Source organism: Typopeltis vanoorti, chromosome 9, assembly GCF_054136105.1.
Source record: "Typopeltis vanoorti isolate ZY-2024b chromosome 9, IOZ_Tvanoo_1.0, whole genome shotgun sequence".
Taxonomy (NCBI): Eukaryota; Metazoa; Arthropoda; class Arachnida; order Uropygi; family Thelyphonidae; genus Typopeltis; species Typopeltis vanoorti.
This window is the reverse complement of record NC_143557.1, coordinates 70,330,649-70,351,761: the sequence shown is the minus strand read 5'-3', so window position 1 is coordinate 70,351,761 and position 21,113 is coordinate 70,330,649. Positions and strand designations below refer to the sequence as shown.

The 21,113-nt window shown below is 33.4% G+C and overlaps 1 protein-coding gene across 12 annotated transcripts in view; it reads right to left on the bottom strand.

Annotated features, from left to right (window-relative positions):
* Window positions 1-3,219: 3,219 nt before the first annotated feature.
* LOC150103132 (TOX high mobility group box family member 4-A-like) overlaps window positions 3,220-21,113 on the bottom strand; it is a 540,588-nt gene continuing 522,694 nt past the window's right edge. For 11 of the 12 annotated variants that reach the window (XM_090397573.1, XM_090397570.1, XM_090397578.1 and 8 more), the window contains 2 exons: window positions 19,140-19,300; window positions 3,220-7,379 (listed from right to left, as the gene is read on the bottom strand). In XM_090397573.1, coding sequence (XP_090253699.1) covers window positions 7,319-7,379; window positions 19,140-19,300 — 222 coding nt within the window. In that variant the 3' untranslated portion in view covers window positions 3,220-7,318. The remainder of the gene's footprint in view (window positions 7,380-19,139; window positions 19,301-21,113) is intronic. The other variant, XM_090397571.1, reaches the window with a different exon arrangement.

The following is a 21,113-nucleotide window of genomic DNA, read 5'->3' as shown; positions in this document are numbered from 1 at the left end:
AAAATGCAATTTACAAAGTCTGGTGGAGAAGAGGAGTATGACAGACATGTAAGATGGTAAGGGGTTTTTATCAGATTAGTGTTGAAAAGGTCTTTGAAAGAATGGTGAGAGAATAAGAAGTCAATTTCAGCCTTGGAAGTTGTATAAGGAGAGTGTCAGCAAGGGAAAATTTCTTATTTATTTTATTTTTTTGCATAGAATGGTGAATGAATGTACTTAAGACATGCATGTTGAGCTGTGTGTGTGAGAGAGAAAGGGACCTCCTACAAATCCATGGAGGTCTGAAGATAATATTGGAGAGGAGGAAAATCTTTGGTTTCCAAATTTATCTAATCCTTGGCTTGCCCATTTGTAGAATTTGCATAAATAACATGACAGTTACATCTCGCTGATTTCTTCAGCTGTGCTCTTTCCCTCAGTTTTAAGTTCTCTTCTTTCCCCAGAAGCCAGTCTCCATCACATTGCAGCCATCGTAATATCTTCATTTGTGCGAAGCCCATCTTGCATTTTAGTTTCATGAAGCCAACCAAGGGTGGCAAATTTATCTTCTATATTCTTTTCCTGATCTTTCCTTAACTTCCTGAGTACACCATTGGGATTTGCTGGAGACCTGAAGCCGTCAGAGTCAAAGTATGTGGGCAGAGGGAAATGTTTATAAAGAGACACGTGATTTATTTAATAATGGATTCTTTAGATCCTGCCTCTCATTTCTTTTTCCTCTGTAATAACTGAATGTATTTTCTGCAAGATGTTCAGTTTCTTAATAGTTTTCTGTTCACTTTGGTACTTACTTCATGCTGCTTAAAGCTAGACAGTGTCATGATTCATATCTGTATACTGGGATATGATATATTTAGAAATTAATGACCACATTCACACCTATGATGTATTATGCACTTATTATTTTGTTTAGATCTCCAACAAATGCAATTTTTTTTTTTTTTTTCTCTCTCTCTCTCTTTAATGTCATATCTTTTTCTAATGTACTGTGTTCACTGTATGTTATTGGCACTTTCAGTAATGCGCTATTACAGACGAATTTAGTTTTATATTTTGAAATTTGCCCATATTATTTACTTCGAACTGCCTCTCATTCAAGAAATTCATGTGTATAGTTTTTCATAGCCACATATAAAAAAAAATACCTACTTCTTTCAGGCAGAATAATATTTCCAGCATGATTTTGAGAATAGTTTATAGTTTCAGCCAATCGCAGAATATGGTTTGTTCAAACAAATGCTTACATAGGTGAAGATAAATACCAAATAAACACTAATAAGCTTTGATCCCTAAATTATTTCTCAGTTATGAGATTAGTTCAGGAAATTTTGATACCAAGTAAACCAAAAACAATTGTTCAAATCATTATTTTTGTGGGGAAGAAAAAAAAAAAAGCTGCTTCTCCTGGAAGAGAATGAAGTTCTGAAGTACTATAGTGAAAGCAACATATGAAATAGTATAAGCAAAGGAATTGTATATTATCAGAAATACAAATTTTGTAGTGCAAGCATTTGTCTGCTATTGCTTTACCAAATTTAATATTATTTCAAGTGCATTTTTGTTCTCGAAAAAACTTAAGTTCTAATGTCTTGAAATTATTCTTTATTTACTACATGTCATTTTAGTAATTATTATGCATTCAGATAATCCATTCCATCCTTAAATTCCTTATTTGGTTTATACAATTAAGAGTGGCATACTAGTTTGCATTCTATGAAAAATTTAATGAATTAACCCTTAAGTATACAGATCAAATCACTTAATTGGTTGTACTGTACACTAGACCTTATTTAATTGCAGTATAATTAAATATCCCCTTTTCTGCAAGATCTGATGAAGACAAACTTAATACAGCAATGCCTCGATTAGTGTGCCTAATGTGTTCTTTAAAACAGGCGCATTAATCGAATATAATAATCTATGGAAAAAAAGTATAATTCATTCCTCCAATTTATTTTTTGAACCTTAATTTTTTTTTATAAAAGAATTAAGGTATGTCTCAGGGCCTAGTTAAAGGAAAACCATGATGCTGAAAGACAATAAAATATATTCAGAATATAAATTTATTATTCTACTTCTTAACAAAGAATTGAGCTAACATAGTTTGGTGGGCATTTTGTTTTATTTTTTTCATACAACCAACGGTATGGCCCTATTGCCTCTTCTGCAAATTTTGCTGCTTCTCTCTTCATCAGGGTCAGCCTCTAAGCATTGCTGCTTAAAAACTTCGATTGTATGAAAAATATTTTAAAATTGTTTTTGTGAAATCTCTTTTGGCTGACTATCAGTGGTTAAATTTTCTTCATATTTTTCGGGATCTTCCCGTTGTGCATCTAAATTTATTTAGCAAGTCGGAATCGCTCAATTCTTCAGAATGAGATTTATTTAACTCTTGGATGTTATCATTGAAGGGGAGAAAGAAATGAAGGACGTATGAATTAGTCACCAACACGCGAAATCACGTGCTTTTTAGATAAAATTTCCCAACTGTTATATGAGCAAAATAGTTACCACTTTAAAAACTACAATGATCATAAAAGAGAAGTTAATTTTCTGATGTGTAATAATAAGCAACTCATCCCAGAAGACAGATTGATTATCCTATTATCGGAATGGATTCTCGTTTTTGTGACATGCACAGAAGTGTCAAAGGGTCTCGAATCTGTGGGATACTATAGCAGACGACATAAATTTTGGCGGTAAAAATTTGGAACATAGTGTACATGGAAGTAGTATAGTATGCCATTAAAAATAACTTTGTAAAATGTTTTAAATCGGTAACTAAATTATTTCATTCTGGTGAGTGATTTTTTAAAATAGTTAAGCATAAAAATTTTTTAAAATCTGTATAACATTTATTTTTAAGATGTATATAGGCTCACTAATCGAGGGATTACTGTATATGTTTAGGAACGTGTCAAAAAAAAAGCTGACATCGAAAATAAAAATATTTTTCCATAGTTCACTTAATGGTAAACAGTACTTAAAAGCCTAAAAAGTTAGGCATTGGGGTATCAGAGTACACCACAGATTCTTAATTCCAAGTAGTTTTCTGTGAGGGGGAACCTTCTTAAGTTTTTTTTTTTTTTTTTTTTTTTTTTTTTTGCATGCTGCAGCGGAAGTGGGGGGAGTGCTAATAACACTTAAGGGTTAATGAAAGTAAATGACCATCACATTCTGGTAATTATAATATATATAAAATAAAGTCTTATCTTTAAATAATTTGAATTTTTTTTATTCATACTTATTTAAATATTGATACAAGACAAGTCCATGCACAAAATATCACATGCATTACTTGGAAACAGTCATTCAGCAAAATAAAGATGCAACAGTGTCAAAGCCAACATTACATGTTTAAGTACATTCACATATTCTAAATCCCATTTCGATTTACAAATGAATGCTTGCAGTTGCTTTAACAGGGAAATGAAGGAAAAGATTATACTGTATGCATGATTCTTGCAACATTTCTGTAGGTTACAAAGCACAGAAAATAAATGGACACCAAAATAATGGAAAGAAAGGAGCTACTAGTTCTTTTTGTAACTACAATACTAAAAATTTGATAAAATGTATGTGATTTTACACTTACGAAAATCTTAAGTCACAATGATAATTTTATAAACTTCATTTGGGAATTATATCAGTTTGTACTTTTTTTCCTTTCTTGCATCTTTAACTGTTAAAGGTTTGTTAAATTTATATCAAATTAATAAGTGAATACATGAGCAAGAATGTTTGTTTGGTGTCCATTTTTCTGAATTAAACTAACAATTTTTTATTAGCTTAAGTTTGAAAATATGATATAGAACTGCAATGGAAATGGTTTACCTTTCCAAAATAGTTCTACATGTTTACATTTAACAGAGTTGTATTGTTCACTGTAATATATATAAAAGAAAATTTAATTTTAAAACTTTACACTACAATCTTATTCTAGTATTTGGTAAACTGCAGGTGGTTTCCTTATCAACTTGTAAAGAAAGATAAAGAAAAAATTTATTTCAACTTATGTTGAATTTTTATTTTCTTTTTTTCATGATATATAATAAACACTTGAAGAAACACTGTTTCACAAACTATTAACAAGTTTAGTTATGTAATCATAGAAAACTACACCTTTTGTTTCCTGATAGAATGACAATTTAAAAAAAAAACAGTATTAGCATTTGATGCTATTAGCATATCTGTAAAAGCAACTGTTTGCAACAATGTGTTTGTTCAAATGAAATCGTTCTTGTCAGGCTATAAAAATAATGTTAGCCCTTAAAAACCTTGATCGTTATAGCCCTCAATTCCACAAAGTGGTATAACCAGCAATGTTAGATTTGATCCCTTTGAACGTGAACTTGTAAGAGACAGTAACATGGCATGTTCTAAAAAAACCTTCGGAAAATATCAGTACCCATCAATGACCAATGCGCATGTCTCAACAGTCAACTATACAGCAAGAACAAAAATATAGCTAAGTAAGTCAAATTACTGTTCCAAGCCAGTACAAAGGTAGCCAAGGCTATGTTTACAGTAAATAGCTAAGCCTAACACAGTGGGACCTTATGTTTGGTCCAGTCAACAGCACAATTTGCAGGCTGATGTATACATGTAAGTGTGGTGTATGTGATCTGGCAAACTTGTTACTGGACTTGGGTATTGCTACAAGGCTTGTTGTAACCAACAGAAGTATAATAAGCTATCCTCTCAGTATGCTATACATCAAAGTAGGCTATTTTTAAATTAGGATCTCCAGTTATGTGGTCATCTCTGATAACTTGTTCTGTAGGGAAACCCAACTAATTCAAGCCTAATACTTAGTTCCAAGTGAAAAAAAAATCCAATCTCTATCTTGCTTCATATTGTTCTTTTAACCTTAGGCTCCAAAAGCACCTACTGATTTTGGCTATAAGTGTCATGCTATATGGCAGGTTCAACTAGCTACTACACTACAAAAATATAAATGGCAAATTAAAGATTCAAAAATAACACCTAGCAAGAGAGAAAAATTTTGATTACTTGGATATATTGTGCTATAATGAACTCCTCATTTAATGTGTTTGTTACACAACTTTTGACAATGTAAATAGTACATTATTACATTAATTTTAAGCACTATTAATCCCAAAATAATAAGATTTTTGGGATAAAAACATTCTTATAATTTGTCTTCACACACATGGCATGTACCATTTAACAACCATAACACGATTTTATCTGAAATTATCAACATAATATAATAAACCAACTGAAGTTAATGTATATAATTATTTTGAATTAACAGACAATTCCCTAGTAATTTTTTAAAAAAAATTCTTAATTCACGTACATAAGAAAAGGAGATTCATTTGAAATTCTGCAAGTAAAAATTGACTATCCCACTATTCTACACAGGCTGATATCCACTTTCCAGATAGGAATTTTGTTTGAAGAGTACTTAAAATTTCAGCTTTATATTTATATATCAATAAAGGAAAATTATAAAATTTGTTCGAACCCACAGAAAACAATTAAAAAAAAAAAAAAAAAATTTTTTTTTTTTGTTCCAGCTTGTTCATTACAACAGATAGTATGTTGATCAGTATATGCCCACAAACTAGAGACCCTAATCAAAACTGCAGCATAGCTACTTTTCTTAACATTTTACAGGTACTGACAATGTAGTGCTTTAGTTTTTTTTTTTTTTTGTTTTTCTTTTTTTTGTTTTTTTGGTGTGCATTTTGAGTAACTGAAGTACTCTTATTTTTAGTATATAGTGGTTTAGAACTGCATAGAAAAATAACCTTCTGGAAAGATTGCAGTCACTGTGAGCATCTCATAGTTCATTTAGGAGCTCCTGTATAATCTTGGGGGAAATTGTACCAATAGTGTTTCAAGGAAGCTTAAATCCTGTAGGAATATATATGTATAATATATATGCCAAATGCTAACTTCTATTAACATTATTTATATATGCATAATCAAGCAGAATGAGCCTCAAGTGTAAAATCTTGCTTATTTTTTTTTTAAAAATTCCACAATTAAGAAGAGTTCTCTAGACCAAAACGAATGCTTTTTTCATTTTTTTTTACTCATACAAAGAATCACATTATTGATCCCAAAACAAAAGTGGAATTTTGAAAGACTTAAATTCAGCGAATTCATTTGCAGAAAATTTTATCGTGATTTTAATAAATGTAAAACATGACAGGCAAAATACCATAATTTTATCGCCCAATTTATAAAATATTGCATTATAATATAACATACAATCGCATATGTAAAAATCTCCTTACATCATTACCTTCTCATTTATAGTATTAAATATTGAACTTTTGGAATAATCTAAACATATATTTTGTTCACGTGGGATCTCGTGCTAAAGTCAGACTAAAAAACTGCTTTCCACGTGTTATAAACAATAGTATAATAACAGAAAACAATGCTAAAATAAATATTAAGATTTATTTTAGATATTCAGGTTCCCTAATATAAATGTAATATCATTATTTATAACAAAACTTAACAAAAAAAAAGTTTAAAATCTGACAAATGTTTTAAACGAGGTGCATTCTGCTTGACCTGGCTTCATAAAGTTAACTTTCTTAATTAACAGCACATGTTAAATGGAGGTTACAAGACATTCATGGTTGAATATCAAAGTTGGACAACGAGGACCACTCTTAGAATTGACACCAATTGGGGCGAAAGGGGAGGGAATTCAAAATATACGCAAGTGGTCTAAACAATTTCACGGGATTTTTCTGCAAATGTATACAGACAATGATTAAGGAGCAGGGACTAACTACAGTACAGAAGTGGTCCACCAGTCGAAACATCCAGGATATCCCGTTCTATTTTTTTTTTTTTTCCCCTTTTTAGTGCTCCAACACTGCTGACGGTGATTGTCTATGCAATGCAGCAGAAAAAACACAGAATGCTCCCTATGGACCTTTCTAAGCCCATAGCACCATTGATCAACTGTTCAATTTCCTATTCCTGCACACGTAAGCTCATACCCAAAAAAAAGGCTTAACAAAGTGCCATTATTTGGCGTCTTTGTCTGTTTGCCAGCTGCCAAAAGTTGTTTTAGTCAATCTTAAAACAGTAAAGTGGTCCTATGGACCCAATAATGAATTCACTCTTGGCCAAATTCACACAGTTACTTTAGCATATGCAGCAAGAAATCCCGTGTTAAAAAACTGTTCTTGATCTCCTGTATGCAGGAATAACATGTCGACAGCAACAGTAATACTGTGTGGTCTGGTTTTAACCTAGTAGTGGGAAGTAAGTTCTAGAGGCAGGTTCCGAGGATCATCTAGCACTTGATGAGTCACATAGTGACTTACTTCACAGAGGCGAAACTGTTGGTTTGTCTTGAGGCCACCCAAGCTGTAAACACATCCCTGAAAAATAAAAATGCCCAGAGTTAGGCACTCTTCGTTTCAAAACAAAAAAATACTCAAAATTTCTTAATAAGAATCAGATGAACTTACTGTTAGCAGCATACAGGGCTTAAAAAAATAATAAAATAATTAATTCAATAACTCCTACTATATAATAAATAAAGTTTGGGACTACAGGAACAGATTCTTATTATGGAAGGTCTATGATTGTGAATTTTCCTTTAACAGCAATGATACCATTTGGATTGAGACTTTTCAGTAGTTTGCTATATAATTATAATTAGCAGGTTTCCAAGATTCCAAGATACAGGTAACCCTCGTATAATGCGGTACTTATACAACGCGGTCTACAAATTGTAGTAACCCTTATTGAACGTGGTACTTGTACAATGCAGTTTCAATATAAGACGGTCTACAAACTGCAGTAACCCTTTATCTCTTCATATATTTTTCAATGCACGACTTTAAAATCAAATTTTATCTTTGTTAAATTTGCATCTGCACATATAGTTATAAATAACGAATTTATATTAGGGGAAATACCCTTTAGCATGCATGTATGTCAAGGGGTGCTTAAGGGTCAAAGCTGTATAACTGAGAGGAGACCTCCACATAGCCTTTAAAGGAATGCAGAGAACCGACCAGGGCTTCTGACCTAATGTCCAATCCTCACCTTCTCGTGGTGCACCCTGTTGGGTATCTACTTGGATACTGAACGAATGAGGATGTGCTGGCAATTTGGGATTTAGCCGACCAAATTGTATTCTTATTGGTTAAACCAAAATAAAAAAAAAAAAAAATGATGGTACAACATGACAAAATTTCATGCCGGCTGGGGCGTCGCCCGGTTAAACAAGGCCCCCGTTGTTTTCGCCAGGGAACCAGGGCGAACAGCAAAAAGTCAGCTACTAGAACAAATCTGAAAACAAACCCCAACTCAACATCACCAGAGTTAAAGATCGGTACTATCAACGTAAGAAGCCTGAATGGCAAAGAAATGGAGCTAGCTGAGGAATTAGATAAGTACCAGATCGACATAATAGGGGTGACTGAAACAAAAAAAGACCAAAACTGGTGAGATCTTTTTGAGCAATAAATACAAAATGTTATATTCAGGCAATAACAATCAAGGAAAAGAAGGAGTAGCCATAGTATTCAACACAAAATACAAGGCTAATCTTCTTGAATGGCAGGCAGTCTCAAGTAGAGTAATGTGAGCAAATATGAGAATGGGGAACTGGACAATGAGACTTATTTGTGCCTATGGTCCCACAGAAGGTTCTACTAAGGTAGAAGTGGAGGAATTTTTTGAAGCTCTAGAGAAAGCTACTAACACAATGAAAAATGAAAAGTTGGTCCTTGTTGGGGATCTAAATAGCAGAGTAGGAAATGATTGTGAGACATACAAAAATATTTTGGGAAAATTTGGAGAAAAGAGCAAAGCTAATAATAATGGCAAATATCTGTTGGATTTCTGCTCAGGACATGGACTGGTTATTACTAACACCATGTTCCAAAATGAAAATGTGCACAAATTCACATGGAGAGAAGAGGCTAGGAATAAGAAAAGTCTCATTGACTATGTTATTGTTGATAGTGATGTTTTCTCCCTGGTGCAGGACACCAGAGTGTACAGAGGATTTGAAATTGGAAGTGATCACTATTTAGTCTTGAGCAGGATAAAATTGAATTTCATATTGAAAAGAATAACATGCAAGAAAGTTTTAAAGAGAATAAAAGACGAGCAGCTTCTGATGTGAACTGTAGACTAAAATACACAAAGATTATTGAAGAAAAAATGAAAGAGTTTGAGAACAGGAACCAAATCTTGGAGATTCAGTGCAAGCCTTCAAGAAAACACTGATTGATTCAGCCAGAGAGGCATGTGGTGAGGTTGTCTGCAAGGATAGAAAAATCAGAACTCCCTGGTGGACACAGGAAGTTAAAGAAGAAAGCATATCAAAAGTTCCTGTCAAATAAGTCAGCTTGTGCTCTTAGAGAATATAGAGACAAATGCAAGAATGCTAAACACTGTGTAAAACTAGCTAAACAAAAGTCATGGGGGACTATGGCAAGAATATAGAAAATAAATATCAAGAAGGTGGCAAAATATTCTGGAGGTTGTTGAAGAAGCTTAGGAATGGAGGAAAGAGTGCTGTAAAAGGAGTTAGAGATGATAAAGGTGACATGAAAACTAGAATAAAAGATATCCTTGAAGTATGGAGTAATTACTTTGAAAAACTGCTAAATGAAGCAAGCAGTGATGACAGCACAGTGGTAAAAAAACACTGACCAGGCATGCAGGCAGGAATACATATCCATGCTTGAAATGTGGAAAGGCTGCTGAAGTATGGTGGTATAAGAGTCTTACAGTGGGCACTGCATAGTTCAGAAAGCCTGGACAGAGAGACGAATTCCCGATGATTGGAGTAGAGCTCTCATAGTACCCATATATAAAAAGGGAAATAAAACTGAATGCGAGAATTACAGAGGTATTTCCCTACTGAGTGTTCCTGCTAATCTATGCAAGTATACTTGAAAAACGGTTGAGAAGAATTGTGGAAGAAAAGCTTGGTGAAGAACAAGCTGGATTCAGGCCAAACAGAGGCTGTCAGGATCAGATCTTCACTTTACGACAAATAGTCGAGAAAGCATGGGAATATAACAAAGATCTGTATTTAAGTTTTGTCGATTTGGAAAAGGCATATGATAAGGTGCCAAGAGATAAGCTATTCAATACGCTGCAGTTATATGGTGTCAATGGGGCATTATATCAAGCAATACTTAAGTCTTTATTCGAGTTGTAAGTCAGCAGTTAGAATTGAAGGAAGTACAGGAAGATGGTTTAATGTTAAATCTGGTGTGAGACAAGGATGTACATTATTCCCTCTGTTATTCATTATCTATATGGATCACATTATGAAGGAAAGTGGTATTAAACATATCAAAATTGGAGATGTTAATGTCAGCTCTTTGCTTTATGCAGATGATGTTATACTTCTAAATAAATCCGCTACAAGTCTGCAAGATTCTCTGACTAAATTGAATAACTGTTCTAATAGATATGGTATGAAGGTCAGCAATAAAAAGACAATGAAAATAGGCAGAATCATTGAAAATGTCAACTGTGTTGTGAATGGAGAACCTGTGGAATAAGGAAAACATTTCAGCTATTTAGGCACGATTTTTACTGAAGATGGTAAATTAAATATAGAAATAGACAACAGAATCAGCAAAGCTGGTATGGTGGGAAGTCAATTGAATAAATTCATATGGAATAAGAGAGAAATTAGTCAATTGACTTCCCACCATACCAGCTTTGCTGATATGGTGGGTCAGAAGTAAAACACTTGGCCAAAGACTAGAGACCGCAGATATGAGAGTCCTGAGAAAGATTAGAAGCGTGAACAGATGGCATCAATGGCAATATCATATTAAAAATGAGGATATTAGGAAAGAATTTGACATTGTCAGCATCCAGGAATGCGTTAGCAGAGCTAATCTCAGGTGGTATGGTCACTTAAATAGAATGGGAGAGGAAAGATTAGCAAAACAAGTGTTCTCTGCCAGGTTGGCAGGAAAACGACCCAGAGGAAGACCAAGATATAGGTGGATTGATACGGTACAAAGTGCCTTAGACGATAGAAATATAAGATCTGATAATGTTGGAGTCTTGACAAGTAACAGACTGATTTGGAGGAAAATTGTAGATAGGAAGTTAGTAATGATATAATGTACCCCTTGTGGATGTATGTCAAGTATTTATTGTTGAAAATTGTCTTCGTTTTCTGCCAGAAAGCGCATTAAAAATCATAAGTGTGTTAATCTCAAGCTGAGCACTTTATTTTTTGGTGAGTTACATACAATATGTAATGCTTTTATTTATGCAAATTATTTTTATAGTAATGGCCACTTAGAGCACTTACGGCCACTCGTAAATTAAGAACATCTACGAAATGTTAATTTTGAAGACAGTGATGACAATTAAAATACACTCTATTTTATTTTGCCTAAAACATTTATGTATTATGTGCAATGAAATTTACGTACAATTTATAATTTTATACTATGTATTTTTTTCATAGTTTGTTTTCTTAACTTACAGGAATTACCTGAATTAAATAAAAATATATTTTTGTTGGATACTTCATTGTTTATTTATATATTTATAATCTTAAAATAAAAAAAAAAAACGATTTCAGAACCCAACCCTACTTTTTCTATGTGATCTGAGTCTCGCATAATGATTTATATAACATGGCATTTAACCCTCCTAACATCCATGTTATAGGAGGGTTACCTGTACATTACAAATAAATCCTAATTTTTTACTGGATGAAGTGAAATGGGATACCATCCCATGTCTTTAGAGGAACTGGCTGTACTCACTATATAGCCTTCTGTCTTTCCTGTAGTCGAGATGAAAAAATTAAAATAAAATAATGTAAGTCCTAATTTATATATAAAGTTAGCAAGAAACCTATGATGCATCAGAATGTGGTAAACTTTCTGTGAATCCACTTTTCACTTCTGAACTGGTTCTACACAAATGCAGATCTGTATGTGTGCATGTTGAGTAACAATGGACTGGACTATTAGACAACATGAATGTAATAATTCAGTTTGTATGCACCTAGCAACATTTTCAGGCAGATGCATCATTTATATTATATTATATGCCACCTCCTTGACTAATCAATGAAAGGTACTTACCATATTCCACTGGTTTGCAGTATGCTATCTACTACTGGGAATTTTAAAAATTAATAGTATCATTTCAATTTAGATAATATCTCCTGGGTAAGTGCAGAAACTGTATGTATATATGCTCATTGATTTTTCTTGTCAAGGTACATTTCTTAATACTCATCAAGGAGGAGTCATTAATGTGAATTAAACTTATATTAAGTTTAGTTCTTGATCATATAGATAGCTTCCTCTTAAAATCAATTTAGATAATATCTCCTGGGTAAGTGCAGAAACTGTATGTATATATGCTCATTGATTTTTCTTGTCAAGGTACATTTCTTAATACTCATCAAGGAGGAGTCATTAATGTGAATTAAACTTATATTAAGTTTAGTTCTTGATCATATAGATAGCTTCCTCTTAAAAAATTTTCAAACCAGAAATTGTTGGTTTTCTAATCTTAATATTGTTGTTCACTTATGTACATCCATCCCACAGGTATCAATATGGAGCCACAATTTAAAAAAAAAAAATTGCTTTATGGTATCCAAAGCCAGTGATAATGTAAATATCACTGGCTATTACATTATCAGTATCACCTGATAATATAGGTATAGAGTGATGATTTAAAGAAACAAAACCTGGCAATGACAAGAAACAAGTCTACATCATGTATGAGGATTTCTTTATTGTTTAATGTTTTATTACTTATTCTAACAGTTAAATGAATTAATTAGGCATTCTTCAGTCCAGTTTTTACAAGGTGTGTCAAAAATGTAGTACAAGCTTTCTGAATTTATGAGTATGTGTCAAGATGGCCATTTGCTCAACAGCGTTGCATTTTCAGATAAATAAAGCAATATAAATAGCTAGGATCCTGGAGGAGATCTCTATGCAAAGAGAATGTGTAGCATGCATACCTCGTCTAGCCATAAATACTGTTACAATACATATAAACCACATGTATAACAGCAGTGTTCCAAATGTTCCCCCTTTTGCCTTCACGCTTGACATAAGTCTGCGAGGCCACATATTAATGGCGACTTGCTCCAAATCCACCTTCAGGCTGACGATGCTGGGATGTCATTTCTTGCAGTCAACAGATTCATGTTGGGACTTCCAGACAGCCAATCAGATGGTGATGGGGTCAGGCACATTCACCTCCAACCACTGTTGTGTGGTCCTCAGCTTGAATGCAGGGGGTGAATCCTGCCTACCATGAAACAAGTTGTTCAGGAGCCATACCACAGATTCTAGCATGATAATTGATACACTTTGGTTGAGGTTTAGATCCCTTTCTTGCAGAAATGCTACTTGGATATCCCCTGATATGACACATCATATCATCATTGAAGAGACTCGCATTTCTTCCAAAGATGCCAGTTTTACTGAACTGTTAACAGCCACTAAAATTATTTGATTTTTTTAAAAATAATGATTGTGAGCTATGAGTTGCAGTTGTCTTATGTTCTAACAAAAATATGGTAACCTGTTTTTTTGTATATGTTGACCTCCCCAGAACTCAGTGTTCTCAGCTACTGTAAAAGAGATTAACAACTTTGCTACCAGTATGGCATGATTGTTTAAGAATAGTTTTTAAAATTAAGAATATAATCTAATACAAGTACTTACACAATGGAAATTTTGACTTTTGACATTTTTTCTCTATAATAATTCACTTGCCATTTCCAGAGGTAGTCTTATTCTTTCCCTCTCTACCATATACTCACAGATTTCATCTGCATCTATGCTAAAGAATTTTTACCAGCCATTATGTCTATTATATAATCTCTTCTTTTTCACCTAGTCAGCATGTCTGCAAACCCAGTATTATCTTATGCACCTGCTTCTATAACTTTTATCACTGTTTCTTCATTCTCTTAAGAAACTGTGGAGACATGAGTAGAGGCTGAACAGCACCTCTTTGTAACCTTTGGTGAAGAGGCACCAGAAATTCCATACTCTTGCATTTTAGTGTTCTCGGCATCACTATTATCCTCTGCATTATTCTCATCAGCTTTTAACTTAACCTAATAAATTTCAATTTCTTATTCATCATCACTCCAAGATCTCTACCCCCATTAGTTTCTTTGCGGAAAATCTTACCATTTTCATTAAAATCCTTTGTGGAATTTCTTCAGTTCTTAGCTTAGCACTGAACTGTATTCATTAATAATGAATCCATTCCATTCCATTCCTACCTTATATGTGGAACACATCAGAATTGCTCATCATCAAGAAATAAGCTGAACATTAATAACCCCTAGAATACTGTAGTGTACCACTGTCATCCCTTAATCTCTCTCTCTCTCTGATTCTGCATATCTGAATATTACTTGTGAATATTGGCTGCAACCAGTAGTTATCCATACTAATGGTTTGTTTTTCATCCCCATCTGCTTCAGTTTATAAAATAATGTCTCTTGAAAAACCTGTGCTATTCATTAGCCTCTGTCCGTGTATTTCTGAATACAAATCTTCTCAATTAAAAAAAATCATTTATTATTATTTTAATATTAATCCCCCTCAGGAAAGGCTGCTAACCTAGAGTACTTTAGTATGAGCATTGTGGGTGGACTAATCAGAATCTGATTAGTCCACCCTTGAGATGAAAAAAGGATTTCGGGGCTCCAATAAGAATGGTGGTGGTCTCACAATGAGCATTGAAATTCAGACCAGCTAAAGGCAAAACATTCTTATGTTACCCCTATGATTTCTTTTAGAGTTAACTGCATCTCATAATCCATTTATGTACTTTTTCCCACACCTTCAGGACTTTAACAACCCATTAAAAGGCATTCAACTTCTCCTAAATGCTGCATGTTGTTGTGATTTTGTAAGATCTGTAGTAAATCCTACTCGTACACCTCTCACCTGGGCTCACAACAGCTTCAAATATGTTATTTTCTCCTGATGACAGACCTAAGCAAATGTCACTCGATAGTTGCAGATTTCATCCACTTAATATATGCATTCAATAAAGTTATTCTTCCACATTATTTTTTTCTCTTTTCCTCTCCTTACATAGTAACAGAACTCCAGGATTTCATTTGGTGTTCTCACTAACTGCATCTTTCTGATTTTGTTTTCCCTTAACATGTTTTGTCAGATTTCTGTATTTGATGTCTCATCTCTATAAAGCCCCTCCCCACTTTCAACTTTGAGATTACTCATCCAATTAACACCCACCCAGTTTATTCTTCTAACTCTGGAATGCGGTCAGGTACTACTTCTTCCACTACATACCCTTCGTTATTTCTCACACACCACCATCTTTGCTATCTCCAAAGTTTGTTATAACTCCCTCTTGAAGTTCAACATCTCATGCCATAATTACCTTGAATACAGTTTTATTAACCACATCTGATATTCTTTGACCTATAATCACCTCAATCTCATTTGTTTCAGACAGTTGACTCTACCTATATGAATTCCCTTTCTTTCATTGAATCTTTGTTCCAATAAATTAAAATCTCACTTCTGATTCTCGTGGTCTATAGCAATACTCACCTATATATTTCGCACCAGGATCCTTAACTCACTATCTCTCAAGGCAGGAACTATTCCCCCCCACACACACACGTCTTTTTGTCAAAAAAAAAAATCGGAGAAATTTTATCAAATCTGGCCTTGTACAACATGGAATGGAAAATGCTAACCACAGGATCCAATGGCAAAATGCCAAGTTACTACTAGATCCACATATAAACATGAACATTTATATAAAGGAAGTGCTGAAGCCTTACTTCATAGACCCAATCTTAATCAAAATTACTGTCTCACTATTCCAAAAGTTTGGGAAATTGTTATCCTCAATTGTATTCAATAATGTATCTGCTATATTTTAAGTAATTTTAATTTCAGCCCAGTAGTTTTTAATCGATGAACACCACTGTGTTTTGAATTCAATTCCTATTGTTGTTCGTTAGTTGTACTGATGATGTCTTATGATACATAAGATGAAATATTTACATAATAAAAAAGTTATTTATTGTGGCATACGTTTGTTATTATATACGAGGGTGGTCTGAAAAGTTCTCGGCTTCGACCATAAATAACACTATCGGCATGATTTTTTTTTTCCTAAGTTGGTACATCTGTCATAAGCATCCATGTGAAATTGCAAGTCATTCTATTAAGTCGTTTGTTTTATACAGCTGTCTGAAGCAAAAGTGTTGTCTGTATTCCTTGAAATGGATAAAATTGAGTATCATGTGGTTATAAAATTCTTTGTAAAAGAAGGTTTAACGCCAAAAGAAATTCATTCGAAGTTCATAAAAGTTTATGGGCACTCTTTTTCGACAATTAAGAAATGGGGTTTAAACGTGGCTGTACCAGCCTTGAAGATGATCCGTGTGAAGGACATCCAAAAAAAGTGTAACAAAACCAGAAATCATTGATCAAGTGCACGATATGGTATTGAATAACCGGCGAGTCAAAGTGCGTGAAATTGCTGAGACTATAGGCATTTTAAAAGAACATGTAGGATATATTTTGCATGAAGAATTGCAAATGAAAAAGCTTTGCGCAAGATGGGTGCCATGCTTGCTCACAGCAGATCAAAAATGCACTTGCATGAAAATCTCTGAACAGTGCTTGGAACGTTTTAACAAAAATAAAACTGATTTTGTGCGTTTATATTACTATGGACGAGACTTGGATTCACCAGTACACACCAGAATACAAACAGCAGTCAAAAGTGGACAGAAGCCAGTTGTTCAGCACCAAAGAAGACAAAGTCAGTTCCATTGGTGTTTTGGGATGCTAAAGGCATTTTGTTTATTAATTATCTTGAAAAGGGTAAAACAGTAACCAGGGAATATTATTCCAATCTTTTAACCAGACTAAACAAAACAATTCGTGAGAAAAGAGCCGGTTTGCAGAAGAAAGAAAAAATCATCTTTCATCAGGACAATGCAATGCACCTGCCCACAAAGGTGTTTTGGCAATGGGAAAATTAAGGGATCTGCACTATGAGTTGTTGGAACATCCACCATATTCCCCAGATTTGGCTCCCTTGACTTCTATCTCTTCCCCAAACTAAAACTCTTCCTCCATTGGTCAGTTTTTTTTTTTGAATCAAGAGATGATTTGCAGCTGTAGAGGGATCTTACTGAGAATCCACTACAGGGATGGGATAATGGCGCTGGAATAAATGTATTAGTCTCAAGGGAGATTATGTTGAAAAATAAAAATAATTTTGAAATTATAAATTCGTTTTTTCATTGTTAGGCCAAGAACTTTTCAGACCACCCTCGTATATATGTATTGCACTATGGTGGTGTAATGCACTTATGAATTGTCTAGTTGATTGTTTTATTCTGATTATGAAGAGAAAACTGGAAAATCTGGAAGAAAATTTCCTATAGCAGTATATAATATATATTTGTAAAATCTCTCATGATATGTTACTATGTAACTTTACATGGTTTTCTAAGGAGATTGCACTTAAAGAAATGTCAATTTTTGTATGTAATAATCTTGTATTTGTAATAAATTAATCATGAGCCATTGTAAACTCATGTGGCACATGACATCATGTAACGCTGTTAACTCGTGTCTAATCAGTAAGTCTAATTCTAAGAATAGCCATATATTGCAATTTCAAAAGACGAGTGAATGCGTACAGTGGAGGTTCGGGCCTATATAAGGCAAGATGTCAAGAAGGACTTTGTCTTGAGTTTCTTATTCTTCTCTTACCTGGGCCCACTGCCACATATTCAATTTGAGGTGTGATATCGGGAAAGAGCTGCACATTGCTGCCATGCTAAGGGTCCTATAGGGCATGGAATAATCGACGACTCAGAAGACATTTGGCAGGAATTCAAGAATGAGCGAAAGACAAGAGGGAGCACTTACGTGTAAACAAAAGATTAGTGTACGAGAATTGAAATAGTTATATATGTGATAAATCTGAACAAAAGTGTACGTGAAGTGTGTGTGTTTATGGATACAATAAAATAATGTAAATTGATATTGAATTAAGGTTACTTGAGGTATGCTTTATTGTCAGTTTGTGTATATATGACTGGCAGATTCTAGATTGCAATTTACCTTTAAAGGAAGAAAATTAGAACTAAATTTGAATTAGAAAGAATTGTAATGCAATTTTATATTTTGATTTAATTAAATGGTTTTTAAATAACATATTGGACTGATTCTGTCCCTGCACTATCCTGAAAATTTCGAAACTGCATAATATATAAACGGTTATGCGATCAATAATTAAGCCATGACTAACATAAGCAGGGAATACTAACAATATCTACCTTTTCTTTGGTTTAAAATCTTATAATCTTGCACTATAGAGTGCGAGATCAGGGGATCCAGTAGAAATAAATAAATGGCAGCAGTCAACCATTCACGAAGTTTTAAGTAGAAAACAAAATAAAGACGAAGCAGGGTAGTAGAAATACATAACGTTATAACATATTATCTCTTAGGGTCAAATAGCACCTGTCAGTGCCATAATTATTTAATTTCATAGAAATTAATTAATACTAAGATAGGGCAGTTAAAATCCTATTTCCTCTTTGTCAGTTTATCTGGTGGGGGGGGGAACACCTTCGGTGACAAGTCCTCTGCATCCTAGACAGGATTCAAACCCATTCTTTCCAAACAAAATGTAATGTTGAAAGCTATGGAGGCTGTAATATGTATGAAGTCTGAAATTATAGCCAGATTATAAACTACAAACTGAATGTCTTCAACATAAATTACTGCAACTTTTGTTTAATGTATCTAATCTTTCTTCTTGATTTTCTTTAAGAGACACTCAGTGTGCAATTGGTGATTATTATATATCTCACTTCTGCAGGAAGCTCAGTAACTTCATTCTCGTCATTCTCATTATCCAGAACTAGTTTGGCTAATCAATTTTTTTTTAAGTTCAAATTTTTAAGGAGAAATGCTGTAAGCACCAGTCTTTTTTTCAAATGCTGTTAGTCATATCACTGAGTCACATAATTCTTTATTCATCTTTCTAGTCTCAAAGTAAGTAGCGATATGAGTGGTCATCAATAAAAGCCTCAACGTTATAAAAAAGCAATGTGAAGAGCAACAATTACTAACCTGCAATGGGATACAACACATTCACTGCTGCAATACTCTCGATCCCAGTCTGGAGAGTCAATTGCAGGGTTGGGACAACCGTTTCTCAGACATGTCTGTTGGGGTGGTGGTGGATGATGCATCATTCCTTCTGGCATAGCTAACCCTGGATTGCTTCTCATCTGTGATATGTGAATATAAAATAAATACTGAAATCACTTGTTTCCCAGATTAAAAAAAAAAAAAAAAAAAAAAGGTTTTTTTTTTTTTTTTTTTACATACTTTAAAAAAGTGTTATAATGGTTATAAAATTCAAACAATATTTCTTTGAAAGAATTTTTTTTTTCTCTTCTCAAGTCTTAAAAACAATGGATGCCTTTTCAATTATTATCGAACAGTTATGAATATAGTCTCAAATTGTACCAAAAGAAGAAAAATCTTATAATCATTAGGATCACTAATGGAAGTGAAAATCAAAATTTAATCCACCACCACCACCCATTTCTTATATTACATTTTCTTTCCTTTAGTAATCTTATTATCTCTTCTCACATCTATATGTAAACTACAAGTGCTACTAAATATACTAAATGTATTTCTTGAAGATAAATGTAGACTATTTAACGTTACCTTGTTGAACAAAAACTGAAGACATACCAGCAGATGATCTGAGAAATTGTATCTGAATGCAAGTGTTTACTTAGAAAATCAAAAAAAAAATATATATATATATATATGAACATGGATAAGGGAAGCTGTGAACAGAATTTTCATCATCGATTTCCTGATATGTATCAGAGATGTACAGGATACTATGACAGTATATGATTAACTTCGTTACTAATTTCCAGTCAACAACTTTCCTCCAAATTCATCTGTCACTTGTCAGTACTCCAATACTGACACAAATATAATATCTGTCTTCTAGGGCACTTTTTCTTGCATTCTAGTTCTTAGTCTCCCTTTGAATCTTGTCATCAAACTAGTTTTGCCAAACTTCCCTTTCCCATTCTTGAATACTAACAATGTCAAGTTTTACTTTTTAATATGATTCTTCCTATGTTGCTAACTATTCATTCTTATGTTTTTTCTCAGAATTCCCTTATCGGTGGTCTCTAGTCTTTCATCAGATGTTTTATTTATAAGTCAAAATTGATTTGAGTGCTGTCTTACATATTGCACGTTTGTTTTGGCTAATTTCTCTTATTCCATATAAATTTATTCAACTGCCTCCCCATCATACCAGCTTTGCTTATTCTATTTCTATATTTCATTTGCTGCATTTATTAAAAAAATTTTGTGCCACATAGCTGAAATATTTTCTTATTCTATGGATTCTGCACTGAGAATGCAGTTGTAGTTTTCTATGTGTCTGTCTATTTTCATGTCAAATTTGTTACAGCTGTTTATCATTTTTTTTTCAATTCAAGAATCCTGGATTTGTTCAAGGGTACAAAAAGTTAAGTTTGATATCTCCACTTTAGGTTTAACACCACTCATTCGTAATGTGATGATGATGAATAACTGATTTCACATCAAAACCGCCATCCTGTACTTTCTCCAATTCTAAATGCTGATTCAACTTCAATTGCTCTGCCTAGTCTTCCATATAATTGTAGCATTCTGAACAACTTTTCTCGATCTACAAAACTTATATGTAGATACTTGCTATATTCCCAAGATTTATCAACTATGTTACAAAGTGAAATTCTGATCTTAACAATCTCTGTCTGCCCTGACCAAGCTTGTTCTTCTCATAAGTTTCTCTTCCTCAATTTTTCTTAGCCTCTTTTCCAGGTAAGATTTATGCAAACATAAATTTTGCATGGAGAACATTTAGAGAAACTCTTCTATAATTCTAATATTCAGTTATATTTTCCTTTTGATAGATAGAAATTATGAGAGCTTTACTCCAATCATTCAAAAGCTGGATAGTAGCTTTTACTAAATTCCTCTAACTTGAGGGATTGTAGTAAATTTAGTATAATTAAGGAT